The sequence below is a fragment of the Hyposmocoma kahamanoa genome, unplaced genomic scaffold (assembly GCF_003589595.1).
Source record: "Hyposmocoma kahamanoa isolate Upper Pololo Valley unplaced genomic scaffold, ASM358959v1 102, whole genome shotgun sequence".
NCBI classification, from domain to species: domain Eukaryota; kingdom Metazoa; phylum Arthropoda; class Insecta; order Lepidoptera; family Cosmopterigidae; genus Hyposmocoma; species Hyposmocoma kahamanoa.
This window is the reverse complement of record NW_020653337.1, coordinates 13041516-13055656: the sequence shown is the minus strand read 5'-3', so window position 1 is coordinate 13055656 and position 14141 is coordinate 13041516. Positions and strand designations below refer to the sequence as shown.

The 14141-nt window shown below is 37.9% G+C and overlaps 2 protein-coding genes across 3 annotated transcripts in view; one reads left to right on the top strand and one right to left on the bottom strand.

Annotated features, from left to right (window-relative positions):
* Nucleotides 1-9547, top strand: part of LOC113231615 (transcription initiation factor TFIID subunit 5) — a 31685-nt gene extending 22138 nt beyond the window's left edge. Inside the window, exons 11-12 of one of the 2 annotated variants that reach the window (XM_026466033.1) lie at nucleotides 8989-9169; nucleotides 9237-9547. In XM_026466033.1, the coding sequence (XP_026321818.1) occupies nucleotides 8989-9169; nucleotides 9237-9445 (390 nt within the window). In that variant the 3' untranslated portion in view covers nucleotides 9446-9547. The remainder of the gene's footprint in view (nucleotides 1-8988; nucleotides 9170-9236) is intronic. The other variant, XM_026466025.1, reaches the window with a different exon arrangement.
* On the bottom strand, nucleotides 9415-11384 carry LOC113231625 (integrator complex subunit 10). The gene has a single exon (XM_026466046.1). It carries the CDS (start codon nucleotides 11271-11273, stop codon nucleotides 9546-9548), a length of 1728 nt encoding a protein of 575 aa, XP_026321831.1. The 5' UTR covers nucleotides 11274-11384; the 3' UTR covers nucleotides 9415-9545.
* Nucleotides 11385-14141: the final 2757 nt, after the last annotated feature.

Below are 14141 nucleotides of genomic sequence, written 5' to 3'. Positions count from 1 at the left end.
CACTTTTTTATTTTTTTGGAATGACTACTTTTTGTTGAGTTTTTTGCTACTATTGCCAGGGTTAGCTCCAGATGGTAGTTGTTTTTATTTTTCAGGTAACCTGAATAGTTTTTCCAGGTACTGCAACTAATATTTTATCTGATAAATGTCATAAAATGTGAAAAAAGTTATTAATTTGGTGTACCTCGTACCCTTGTAAAAAGTTAAACGTTAACTTTGAATAGCTAGTGTGAAAAAAAACGTATGAAACTTAATTTGCAAATGATCTTAAAAATTGCTCCACTTAATGCAGAATCAGGAATGGTACAATATTATTGAGATTTTTCACAAGAACATAGTCATATAATTTATTTTTCGTCATAACACAACATAAACAAAATTAAATTGAAATTTTTAAATTAATTAATTGCTAAGCGCTAGGTAACGGCGCATCAATCTTTTTCCCACGTTGTATTCGTAATAAAGGAGTGAGATAGTTACTAGGCTTTTCTTTTTCTCTCTGAACTGGTACAAACAAACTGTGACAAATCAAACTTCCCAAAAGCATGCGGATTTAGCTACTAATATCGTGGTAGAGTGCCTTTGTGTGTCGCCGTTTTTACTTAATGGAAAATAAAATTTAAATAATTTAATTTTTATTACATATTATAGCAAGTGTTCAAACTGCCTCCCTCTGACTCTAATGCACATGCGACATCTTTTGACGAATGAGCTTCTCAGACGCCTCAAACTCATTTCAGAAATTTCTCGAGCTGCTTCATAGACTCGTCGTCGTAGTTCGGTTTCTGTAGTGATAGCTTTGGAGTAAACTTTATCTTTTAAGCACCCCCAATAGAAGAAGTCGAGGGGGTTCAGATCAGGTGATCTCGGTGGCCAAAAAATTGGTCCCAATCGGCCAATCCATCTTCGTGGGAACGTCTGGTCGAGGTGCGTTCGGACGTCGCGAGCGTAGTGGGCTGGACACCCATCATTTTGAAACCACATTTTTCTTAGTAATGCTATTGGCACATCTTCGAGAAGGTTTGGCAAATGGTTTTGTAAAAACTCTAAATAATTTTCGCCATTTAGAGTCGGAGGCAGTTCAACTGGACCAAATATTTCCCCATTGAAAATTCCGCCCATAAATTAATTTTAAACTGGTGTTGGGACCGATCTTCTCTTCTCTCGTGTGGGTTCTCTAACTGCCAGCTATGGATATTGTGGAGGTTTACATAGCCATCTCTGCGACATGCTGATTCATCACTCCACAAAATCGTATTAAAAAAGTGGGGGTCTTCACTGTCTTTTTGAAGCATTTGTTGACAAAACTGTACGCGTTTAGCGTAATCGCTCGGCAGTAAAGTTTGAACTCTCTGAATATGGTATGGGTGGTATCGGTGCCTATAGACTATAGATATCGGTGGTATAGACTTTGAAATGCCAGTCCGTTTTTCTATCAGGCGAACTGAAGTGGACGGATCTCTTGACACTTCCTGCAGAACTATTTCGTCTGCGACGGTACGAGGTCTGCCTCCACCACGATGGCCAGGGTTCCTACCCTCTCTGTATGCAGCATCAACTCTTATTATGGTCTCATGGGTCGGTGGCCTACGGTTAGGAAATCTTACCGCATACAATCTTGCTGATAATCTTGCATTTAACGATACGATGCCGTGAGCAGAAACACGTCTAGTTTCGCCGTAAATTAGGTACATGTCGGCGTAATCACTACGAGTGAATTCGGGGTTTGCTCCAACGATATTCTGTTGATCTGCCATTTTAACTGTATAAAGGCAGTATCCGGAGGCGCAGCCGTCGATCACACACAAACAACACGGTCCAAATAGTAAGCAAATCAGGGTCCAAAGTAATGCCAAGTTGTTGATATGATTACTAAAAAAAACTTTTCCGATCGTTATCAAATCAAAGTCCAAAGTGATGCCAAGTCGTCGAAAGTGTAGAAACGGAAGCAGCGATAAAACGAAAAACGCGTACGTAGCACAAAACACAAAGGTAAGGTAAAAGGTAAGTAAAACTAACGGGTACTACGGGCCCAACCCGACCCGATCCCACCTGGCGACCGATCCCGACGTAAGAGAGAGATAACAAGTAAGGGTCATACCTCTCGCTCATTTTTTACTACCTGGGGCCTAGCGACAGAGTAGTTAGTCATAAAGCTCAATAATTTAACACAAAATTGTGTTTTTAGATTGTATTGTTTAGAAACCAATTCGGCTAGTAGGGTGTTGATGTCGAAAAAAAATTAAATGACTAAGTTCTTGTGAAAAATTTCAATAGTATTGTACAATTCTTGATTCTGCATTAAGTGGAGTAGTTTTTAAGATCGTTTATAAATTCAGTTTCATACAAATTTTTTTCACACTAGCTATTCAAAGTTAATGTTTAACTTTTTACAAGGGTACGAGGTATACCAAATTAATCACTTTTTTCATAGTTTATGATATTTCTCAGTAAAATATTAGTTGCTGTACCTGGAAAAACTATTCAGAATACTCGAAAAATAAAAATAACCATCTGGAGCTAACTATGGCAATAATAGCATAAAACCCAACAAAGAGTAGAGTTTTTGCAAAAAAATAAAAAAGGGCCTATATCTCGAAAACTAAAAGACTTTTACTAGGGTCAACATATTTTTTTCTGGTAGGTATGTATATATCACTTACCCACAGTGTCGCTCTGGCGTGTTATTTTTGGGACACCCTGTATAATAATAATAATCATCAATTATTTCGGAACTGGTTCATAATTTGTTAGTAAATTACAAAATGCTTAGGTCTAAGGGTTAGTTAATTGTACAGCGACACAAAAACAAAACAACATTTATTTTCTATACGACTGCATGTAGTCGCATCCAATGCGCGAGTATCGGCGAATCCCAGCGTGCGGACAACGCGCTTAGGATGCGGTTGGGGCTGTCACGCAGGCGGTGCAGCATCGAGGCGCACCTCTTGCGTATGATGGCTGCAAACCCGTCCGTGTGCGCCTCCGCGAACATACCCGAGGCGCTACAGAAGCGCGACAACCCCAGCAACACCCGGAACGCGTTGTTGTATTGCACTCGCAGGCCGTTGTATGTCCCCCGCGTATAGTCGACTCACAGACTGCACGTGTAAAAAGATTGGCAGTAGGCTTTAAAAAGCGTTATCTTTACTTGTTTTGTACATCGTGCAAATCTGCGGGCCAACATATTGGCTCGAACAGCCAACGACCTGCGCTCCCTCTCGATGTCGACGTTGTCACAAAGGTCATCCGTGACCCAGTGACCCAAGTACTTAAACCTCTTAACCATATTCAAACGAGCGCCATTAAGTGTTACATTAGGTACAATAGAGTAACACTTAGTACTTGCCTTAAAGATCATCAGCTGGCTCTTCGTAACATTGTACTTGAGTCCGTGGGTCACAGCGTATGACTCACAAACTTGCAACATAGACATAAGTCCTCTAATCGAAGGGCTGAGCAGTACCATGTCGTCCGCGTAACTGATGTTATTAACACAAACTCCGTCAATATGACATCCGACATTAGTGCTGCTCAGCTCATCAATGAGTCTATTAATATATAGGTTGAAAAGTTTGGGCAAGGTGAGCCCCCCGCCTCATCCCACATTCCAATCTATAACTGTCCGAAGTAGCACTTCCCCATCTGATACAGTTGCTTTGGTTATTATACCAATACCTAAACAAGGAGATTATTTCACGTGGCAAACTGGTCTCATTATATAATTTGCCCAATAACATTATATGACACTAGGTCAAAGGCCTTTGAGAGGTCCAAGTAGCATGCGTAAACCGGTGTCTTTCTCGCAGTGTAATACTGTACAGTCTGCTTGAGACACATTATCGCACTTTCAGTCGACAGCCCTGGTCTGAAACCAAATTGCGCATCATTAAGACTCAGATGCTTACCCAGGTAGTCGTCAAGCAGACTATCCAGAACTTTAGCAATTATGGTAGCCAGAAAAATTGGCCTATAATTAGACGGATCCAATGAATCACCGGTGTTGTCTTTTACAATCGGCACCACTAATGTTTGCATGAGGTGGTCAGGCAAATAACTGTGACTGAGGCATAGAGTAAAAAACATAGCAAGTACCCGAGGCAAGTGAAATCCAGCATGTTGCAGGTGCTCAATGCTGAGGCCGTCATGACCGTGATGGCGATTTACCTCTTACCATTTTCTTAATGACTGAAGCCACCTCATGTGGAGAGAATGAGACGCTATGCACGTGCGAACTCTCCTCAGCACTAACCACCTGGGTTGCGGAATTTAACGGAGACGCGACCCTAAAGTGGCCTTGAAATAGATTGGCTATTGCTATAGGATCATGCAAACCCGCTACACTCACGGGGAGACTAGACTTGTGGTTTAGTTTATTGGTTGTTTTCCAAAATTTTGTAAAGGATTTATTCGAATGATGTTCCGCAATGACGAGTATATCCATTTTAATTTGTTCTTTATTGTTTTGATACCATTTTAGCTTTGTTTTAAAAACTTGACTAGATTTAGACATATTATCATAAACAGGACCTGAGGAAGGTTTACCGAATAATACCCAGGTTTGAAAGCAAATCCTAGCCCTCCCGTGAGCGTCCCGGACGTGTTTATTCCACCCCGCTATGTACCCGCCACATCTGCCGACCCTCACATTATAACTACTCTCTGATGCCTCCGTTAATATATATCTACAATATTTTTATACATGTCTTTCAGCAATAACAAATGAGTGCTATCAACACACTTTTTATCGCAACAATTACCGAATTCAGAAGGAAGATTAATCTCGCATAATTTAGTATTACATATTTGGTGATATTTTTCAATTTGAACAGAATCACGTTCACCCGATATTATTCCATTATTACAAGGTGTTGGTGCAACAATTAAGGGTCTTATAAGGTTTAAATTACATACTATACGAAGGGGGTAGTGATCGGACCAATAGGTGTTATATAGCACTGACGCGCTGTGTATTGTTTGTCGTGCTGCGCTGGTCACAACACAGTGATCGAGCCACCTGCGGCACCCGTGCGCCTCGCTCACAAAAGTGAACGTGTCATGGGGTAATAAATCGTAGTCAACACAACACCATGACTGTTCGTTACAGAAATTAAATAGTTCAGAAGCAAATAGTTCACCCGGATGCGCGTTGTAATCACCCAAAATAAACACTGATTCGACATTGTGAGTCGCAATAATTGCACTTATTTCACTTAGGCATTCAATAAATTCAATTAAATTATCATTAGAGTCAGTCGGCATGTATACCGTAAATATTAAAGAGTAACGGTTATTATTAGACTGTACCTTTATACCGGCGAGGCGAACATTGTTGCACTTAATTACCGACACTGTTTGGAAAAGGCTCTTTCTCCATAGCAGAGCCACTCCGTCGTGTGGCATTCCTCGCAGCACGCCAACCGAAGTGTCGACCGCAGAAGTACCAGTTGCGGCAAAGCTGTCATCTATGTTTTCTAAATACGACAAGTCGTGAGGCAACGACCAGGTAGGAGACCTGCGCAGCGCGATCACATCAGCCGCTCGACACAACCCTCGTATACATGCAACCGATCTCTTCACGTTCTTACAATTAAAAGATATAAATGCCGTCGTATTACTAATTTTGTGTGTCCTTTAAGTCTACACTAACAACCTTGCGAGCCTTCTTTTGTATGAACTGAAAGAAACGCCGGTAGGCAACTTCCTCTGGCCAAAAATCGCTCTTTAAAAATAATTCAATTTTATGTTTTGGTTTAATTAAATATTTTAAACGCGTTGTAATTTTTAGCTATTTTCATATTCATTTGTTCCTTATTTACACTCAAATAAGATTTATTTTTACATAATTCAAGATATCATTTGTTGATACCTCCTTCGCAACATTATAGATGTAAATGGGTGTTTTAATGTCGGAGGCCTTAAACTTTTCCTCGGCTTCTAGGATAGTGTTTCCTCTCTGACCTACAAAACGATTCCTTAGTTTTTTCCTTTGTACTAATGTCCATACATCGTCCTGTTTTTGCTGTTTCCATTCTCCTCGCGCAATTTCAGCTAGCGATTTTTGTTTTGGAATTTGAATTGCGGCAGCGGATTGTAAAGGCGCTGACGCAGCGCTAGACACAACGGTCAACTGTTCCGCGGAGTCGGTGGAGTGAGTCATCGCTGCGCTAGCGCGCGGGCTCTCGTCGCTTATCCTCACAGCAGTTATATTCTCAACGAACTCAACAATTTTGCTATTTCGTAAACTAGATAATGCCGCTATCGATGCACCATTTATGAATTGCGGTTGAACGATGTCTCGATACTCAATTTCATTATTACAAGTATTGTAATTTGACACTAAGGAGTCGAATTCCTGTGCATTTATGTCCTTATTACACATTGGTGATAGTCCTACTGGGCCACTATTGTAATCGTAACATCTGGAGAAAGCTCCACGCCTTTTGTTCACATTAAGATCATATTCATTCATGGCAGGTGAACTTTTTATTTATTTATTTATTTATTCATGGAAAACCAACAGCTGTATATATTTAGTAAGAAACAGCAATAAAAACATAAAGCCAATTACAGGTTTTCACTTATAGCTACAAGTTAGTTAAACACGAGCATTGGACTAATAAATACAGCAATCCCATACGTGCGTCAACAACCACATGTTATTCAATTAAATTAATTAATATATCTGTTATTTTACGTTTTAGTGCATCGATGTTACAATTAAATATATCTACATCCAGGTCATAGTCACTTAGCACACCATTTAAACTCCTACTAGCTCTACATATAAAACTATTCTGTCTATAGTTTGTCCTCGCTATGGGAACTACAAGAGGGTGGTAGTGTCTCATGGAACGTGTTGGAACATTAAATGAGAGTTCACCCAATAAGTCAATACAATCAACCTTGCCGTTTATAATATTTAAAAGATACATTATATCACAGATTTTTCTGCGATCATATAATGGTAATAGACGCTGATCTTTACAGAGACGCAAGTAACCCAATGAATTATAAGACTCACCCATTTTATAACACAAGAATTTAATAAATTTATTTTGAACTCGTTCTACTCTGTCAATATAGACCTGGTACATCGGATTCCAAACTTGGGAGGCATATTCTAACTTACTACGAACATATGTACAATATAGTATCCGTAGAGTTTTTGGGTTTGAAAAACAAACTGAGTTACGCATTATGAATCCAAGAGCCTTAGTAGCCCTGGAGACAATATCATCAATATAAGCATCAAAAATCGGCTTCGAATCATGGATGACACCCAGATCCCTTATCACAGTCTTTCGTTTAAGACTACAATAAATTTTTAATTTAATTCAACTAACTCTGATTTCAATATATCTAACTGCCCTAAGAGTCTTCCTAGATGAAATTACAAATCTCCCCCTAAGCCTCTACACAACGCCCCCATTTTTTTTTTCTGGGTCTCTTACCGCCTCCCTTTAGGCCTGCAGCGCCCACAAGGGGCGTTATCGCCCACTTTGGGAAAGGCTGCTTTGGAGAATTGTTGTACCGTGAATAGTAATTGGTACACGACCATTTGTTTGCCGGAAGTTATTGAAAAATTCCGTAAAAATAACCGTAAACGCCGTATCATCTTGCACCACAATAATGCCAGTTCTCACACGGCCATACAGACAACCTTTGATTGACTTTGGTTGACCTTATGAACCATCCCGCGTACAGTCCAGACCTGACACCTTGTGACTTATTTATTTCCAAAAATTAAGAACCAGTTACGCGGTCAACGATTTTCATCACCTGAAGAGGCTGTCGAAGAGTATGTAAATTAATTACTGACCATTTATAGTATTTTTTTCTTATTCATTCCGGAAACTTATAGTGCGCCTCACGTACTTAAAAAGTCATAGTACAAAATTAAAGACTACGTGTTAGTTAAAAGATGTATGGAAAGACGACATGGGTTTAGATTCCACACTCAGATTCAAAGTGTATTCCATAGCATTTAAGTTCTTTTGAAAAGAGCAATCCCTAGAGTTTTATGCTCGTTCTTCTTCGTAAGTCAGCTTAGTAAACGAGCAGTAGCTGAAACGAGGTTTTCAAGTGTAAATTTATTTTACCTTTGTAATAAATGATTCTTTGAGTTGACTTAACTTTAGACTTAATATTGAAGTGAGTAACACTACCATTAATTACCTACACTAAAATATTTTATTTCAAATGTCTTATCTCTAAAAAATCTGTTAAGAAATCGCATTAGGTGTATTGAAAATTCGATATCTTAGATAATAACTATATAGGTAAAGGGTTTCTGGGTGAGTAACATGTATCTTTCTGACGGTGGTTTATAATAATTATAACTTTTCTATTAACTAAAACCTAGGTACTGAGGTACCCTCTTTCCAGCAAAAAAAGAATCATCAAAATCGCTTCACAAATGCCGTAGTAGGTAATCGCGTAACATACGTATAAAAATAATAGTTGAATTGAGAACCTCCTCCTTTTTTAAAGTTTGTTAAACAGGTTTTTAAACGAAATAAACTCTGTTTATCCCATTTAGGTGAATAAACAGCCGTAGATGTCACAATTCACAACCATTGCACAATAAAATAATAAATAAATATGTTTAAACTCAAGTTTAAACATCAAAACGTCAATGTGACCGTCAATATGAGGGGCTTGGTGTGGTATCTAAAGCTAGGAAGGGGCGGAGTGGCCTTTCTCGTTACTTTTTTATTCTCTGCTTCACTGGCAAGTGGTAGTGGATAATTATATGGATATAACTACCTAACCTAGTTTCAGCATCTTAGTCTTAACAATTTTTTTTGTGAAACACCACATTAATTTCATTCTCACTTCAAACCTAACCATGTAATTATTATGATTGTTGTACATTGGTAAAAACCTGTAACTAGCTCCTATATAGATAGGAGCTAGTTACAGAATATTATAGAATAGTGGTTATAATTGTTTTTTGAATAACCAAAATTTAAAATTGCTTTTCAGCAATCTGTGTTCACTGTTGCATTCTCAGTGTGTGGACGTTGGCTAGCCTCAGCTGGCGCTTGCGGAGAGCTTATGATATGGGATATAGCAACAGGCTCCCCTGCCGCTGCTTTGCCTCCTGCACATACTGCCTCCATCCATGCTCTGGCATTCAGCAGAGATGGTACTATTCTGTCTTCAGGTAAGTTCAAATGATAAACTTATGCAAAAAAGTAACAGAAGGTACCAAATAATATTGCTTTTTTCAGGCTCTCTGGACTGCACAATTAAACTATGGGACTTCACAGCAATAACTGATGAAGCTACTAATGAAGAAAATGGAAATTCCAGCACTGCACAAAAGGATGACAAATTCTTATTGCGTTCATTTGCTACTAAAAATTCGCCTGTAAAAAGCCTACACTTTACCCGACGCAATCTCTTGCTAGCTGTGGGCTCATACGAAGGCAGTTCTTAATTTTATTTTAAACAACTTTACTGTTACAGGGATGAGTTTAATTCAGATAACATTTAAAATAAACTTTATATTCTATTAAGATTATTAACATTCATTTTATTTATCTTATCATTAGAAAATAAGACCTTTCTGAGTTTATGAATTGGATAATTAAATTCAATATAGATTCATTACTCCTGGATACTTGAGCTTTCATTGCTTGTCTGAAGTCTTCCTTGACTCCTTTGTCAGCTCCTCTAGTACCAATCCTTCGTTGTCCCAAGTGTTGTTGAGAATTGGGCAAAATGTCTAAGGCAACATTATTACCTTGTTCATTCCATAAAAAGCTAAGTTCTTCCAATATATCAATGTGTATGATGTAAGCTGTAAACAGATGATAATGAAAAACATTTTTCTGTTTAATGTAGTCCAATATTTGTATAAATACAGCCTCCTCTTGTGGCCAGCCCAATTGAATTAACACTAATATATGACCATATGTCAAGTCAGAATTATTTCCAGTATTCAACAATATCCTGATGAGTAATGTGCAAAAGTAATGCATGATAGCAACTTTTGTCATTGGAAGGAAGTGTAAGTGTCTATGTTTTCCTCCTACTATGAGCTCGCTTTCCAGCACTCCTTCAACAGTTGGTAATTGTGGCAATGCTGCCAGGATATTTTCCACACATGCTGTGTAATTTTTTCGAAAATAGTTTATTGACACTCTTACAATGTTTGCTGCAAGGTTGGTCATTGTAGGATGAGGCATTGCATCATCATATCTCCCACGATACAATGCTAACTCATCTGCAAAACCTTCAGACCAAGGTTTGACTTGTAATTGGTTAGATAATTTCATGAACTCCCTGGATGTCACTTCATTAGTATGTAATAGCTCCCAGCAATTTGCTGCTGCCTGGAATTGGTGCGCCGATACGCCTGTCACTTCTATATCACCTTTCTTCCTTTTTGAAGGTGGCTGCTCTGGGTCTGACAATGCTTCGATTAGAATGTGGTTTCCTTTTAATGATCTCTGCTCATATAGACATCTCAAGAAAAAGGTAGTACCACAATATAATAATTGGCGACAATCTTCACAACCCCTCAATGCTAGTAACTTTTGGAAGTATGCTTCTTTATTCAAACTATTATTGTAATTAACCAAAAATGAATCCCATCCCAGTTGCCTGCCCAACAAGTCTAAAACTCCATAAAGTCTTTGCCAAGGATCTGGTATATCATGTTCAGTTTCATCATAAACATATGAATTGTAAAAGTCAATTGCTTCGACTAATAGACGTTGAAGCAACCTAGGAGATTCTAAAGAGCTTAGTAGCGGTAAAGTTTCAACTACCAATAAACGGGCATATCTATTGTCGTAGAAAAACTTTTCTGCTTTAATTAGAGTCTTTACCAGGCTATCTACACCGAGTTGAGGGAACTTCTTTAAAAGTAAAACAAGAAGGCGACAATATTCCATAGTGTCATCACTGTTTTCAACACTAGTCTTCAGAATAGTTAATTGTATGTCAGGAACTATGTTATCAAACATTTGACTCAAAAAGCTTGTTTCATTTGACTTAAGAGCGTTGGCAATAGCCGATATTTCGGGCAAAAGATCCGATAGATTTTGCCGTGATAACATTAATGAACTGAAACACTCTGCTGCTTCTTGCACGTTGCCGTATTGTTTTTCCATTAGATATGCTTCAAACTGAATTTTGAAATTGGTTGGAAATAAAGTTTTGGCAGTAAGCATCCATGCCTTAGCAGAATGTATGTTGTGTTTTTGAGCTTCCTTGGCCCTGGCGATGATGTAGTCTTCGTCACTCTCAACTCCCGGCATGATATAAAATCGTATTATTTGCTAACACAAATGGTTCTCTCGTGGTTAACTCGAATGGTTAATATGTAGTTTAGCTATAAAATCCAAAACATTCAATTCAAGAAATGTCTGTCACAAACTAAGGAGATACTACATGTCTTTGCACTGTCCTCAAATTTATTGTATGATCTATGGCACGGTCTATGTATGCAATCTTTGTAATTTGTGGTCTAAAGTCTATGATCTATGGTCTAAGCAAAGCATCTCTTTAGGAAGGGATTCGGTCTGGACCTTTTGGAGGGAAAAGTGTCGTTTTTATTTTGAGTTTCAATTATTTTGTGAAATCTAGTTAAAAGTGGCATTCCACTATAATTTTACGCTAGGCTATCATTTTACTTTAATTTTAATTAAGGCACAATAGCACTATCCAATAGGATCGAATCGAAGATTAAAACGCGAAATTATACGAATCTCGAACTAGAATACCCGTATCGACCCGAATCCCGAGTCAATCCAACCACGTCGCCTCAAATTGCCTATCCTCTTTGTGGCGGCCATATTTACAGAAACATAATTAAACTTCATGTTTAGGCTCATGGCTTTGCCAAAGCCTTAATAAATAAAAAAAAAATTCTCTTTAGGGACACGGAAAAGCTTCGATACTTTAAAATTGCCTTTCTACTAATTCAAATTAAAGAGAAATAATTTTTTCAAATAGTTTTTCGGCCCTGGTGTAAAGTTCTATTTTTCGAGATACGACAAGATCGCTTTCCGACATCGGTTTGTTCTCAAAAGTAGGCAATACAGCTTAGAATAATAACGCATAGAAACCTAGCCCGCACACGCTAAGTGAGGCAAGTTAGAGGGTGCCAAACGCGTCCCAGGAGCGCGCGGGCTGTTAGTGCTCAAGGTCATATTGCACCGCGAACAGCTCCAAAATTTTTTGCTAAAAATGACGAAATGTGCGGTAAATGGGTGTAAAAATACAACAGACAAACAAAATAGACACTAACATCGCATTCCACAAGTAAGTAATGCGTTTCAACTCATATTTTTATGTAAATATTCACTAAAACAGAAAAATAATTTCGCGGCAACAAGATACGAAAGTGTTGCAAAGTATCGAAATTTTTTTCTCCCCATTTTGCTATTCTGTATCAAAATAATTATATTACGTAAATTTTAGTGGTGCCTGTAATTTCGATTTATTTGCGCATTTTGAACTAATATTTACTCGAATAAACATTAAATGTTTTCGTTAACTCCTGTAAGTGATTGGGACACTTAATTATTTTATAATACTTTTAACGGCTCTGCGTTCATGCTTTATTGAATAATTATTTATATTAATTTTATTTGAATTGGAGCACATATTGCAACAAATTTACAGTATATATTTGTTTCTACTATAGTGTTGGCACCACCAGTACAACTTTGATAGCTTATTATATGTCTTTCTTTTCGTAACTCAAGCGAAATATTTTATATTAAAATATTTTATTTTCTTAAAAGGGGAGCATTCTTAAGCGATTTTTTAATCTATTTTAACAGTTATTTTCTTTAATGTTTGCTTATGGCATTTTCGGTTTTAGGTTTCGAATATGGCACTTATTTCTAAATCCAAGATGGCGGGCGCGATTTTTCGAATAATGGCAAGTTGGGTATCGTTTTCGAGATGTTTGGGAATGTTCAATACAAATATGGGACTCATTTCTAAATCCAAGATGGCAAACACGACAGTTCAAACAAAAGCAATATTCGTAATGAGCACCCCCAAATACCTCGAAAACGATACCCAACTTGCCATTATTTGAAAAATCGTGCCCGCCATCTTGGATTTACAAATAGTGCCATATTCACATTGAGCATCCCCAAATACCTCGAAAATGATACCCACATAGCATTTTTTTGAAAAAATCGTGCCCGCCATCTTGGATTTACAAATGAGTGCCATATTCGTAATGAGCACCCCCAAGTACCTCGAAAATGATACCCATATTGCATTTATTTGAAAACTTGTGTCCGCCATTTTGGATTTAGAAATGAGTGCCATATTCGTAATGAGCATCCCCAAATACCTCGAAAATGATACCCATATTGCATTTTTTTGAAAAAATCGTGCCCGCCATCTTGGATTTAGAAATGAGTACCATATTCGTAATGAGCATCCCCAAATACCTCGAAAATGATACCCATATTGCATTTTTTTGAAAAATCGTGCCCGCCATCTTGGATGTAGAAATGAGTGCCATATTCGTCATGAGCACCCCCAAGTACCTCGAAAATGATACCCATATTGCATTTATTTCAAAACTCGTGTCCGCCATCTTGGATTTAGAAATGAGTGCCATATTCGTAATGAGCATCCCCAAATACCTCGAAAAGGATACCCATATAGCATATTTTGAAAAATCGTGTCCGCCATCTTGGATTTACAAATAAGTGCTATATTCGTTTTTCATCGACAAAACCGAGCATATCTGTAGGCACCTGATCGACAATGTCGGGCAAATCTGTAGGCACCTTTAACTTAATGATGAGTTAAGCAAGATACAATTTCCCCACTTTTGAGGGAAATGTTATTCCATGGCATCATTATTTGTATATTTGTGTGCGTGCCGACGAGCGTAGTTACAAGTTGCTTACGCCTACATGAATTTGGTTTTTGCCTCACTTGTGACAGTTCGTTTGATATGAAACTATCATTCTATGCGTTATTATTCTAAGGCAATACAGTATCAAAAACGAGAAACAGGCCGTTACCAAACAGATTTTTGGTTTTAAGCGATTGTACAGACGGGAGTGGGACATTGGAAATGTAATAACACAAATTATGTGAAATAACGATTAATTGAATTAATCAAATTCTTTTATTATTCGTTTCCATTA

Coding starts and splice junctions, on each gene's coding strand:
- LOC113231625 (XM_026466046.1), bottom strand. CDS start 11,273: ATGCCGGGAGTTGAGAGTGACGAAGACTACATCATCGCCAGGGCCAAG.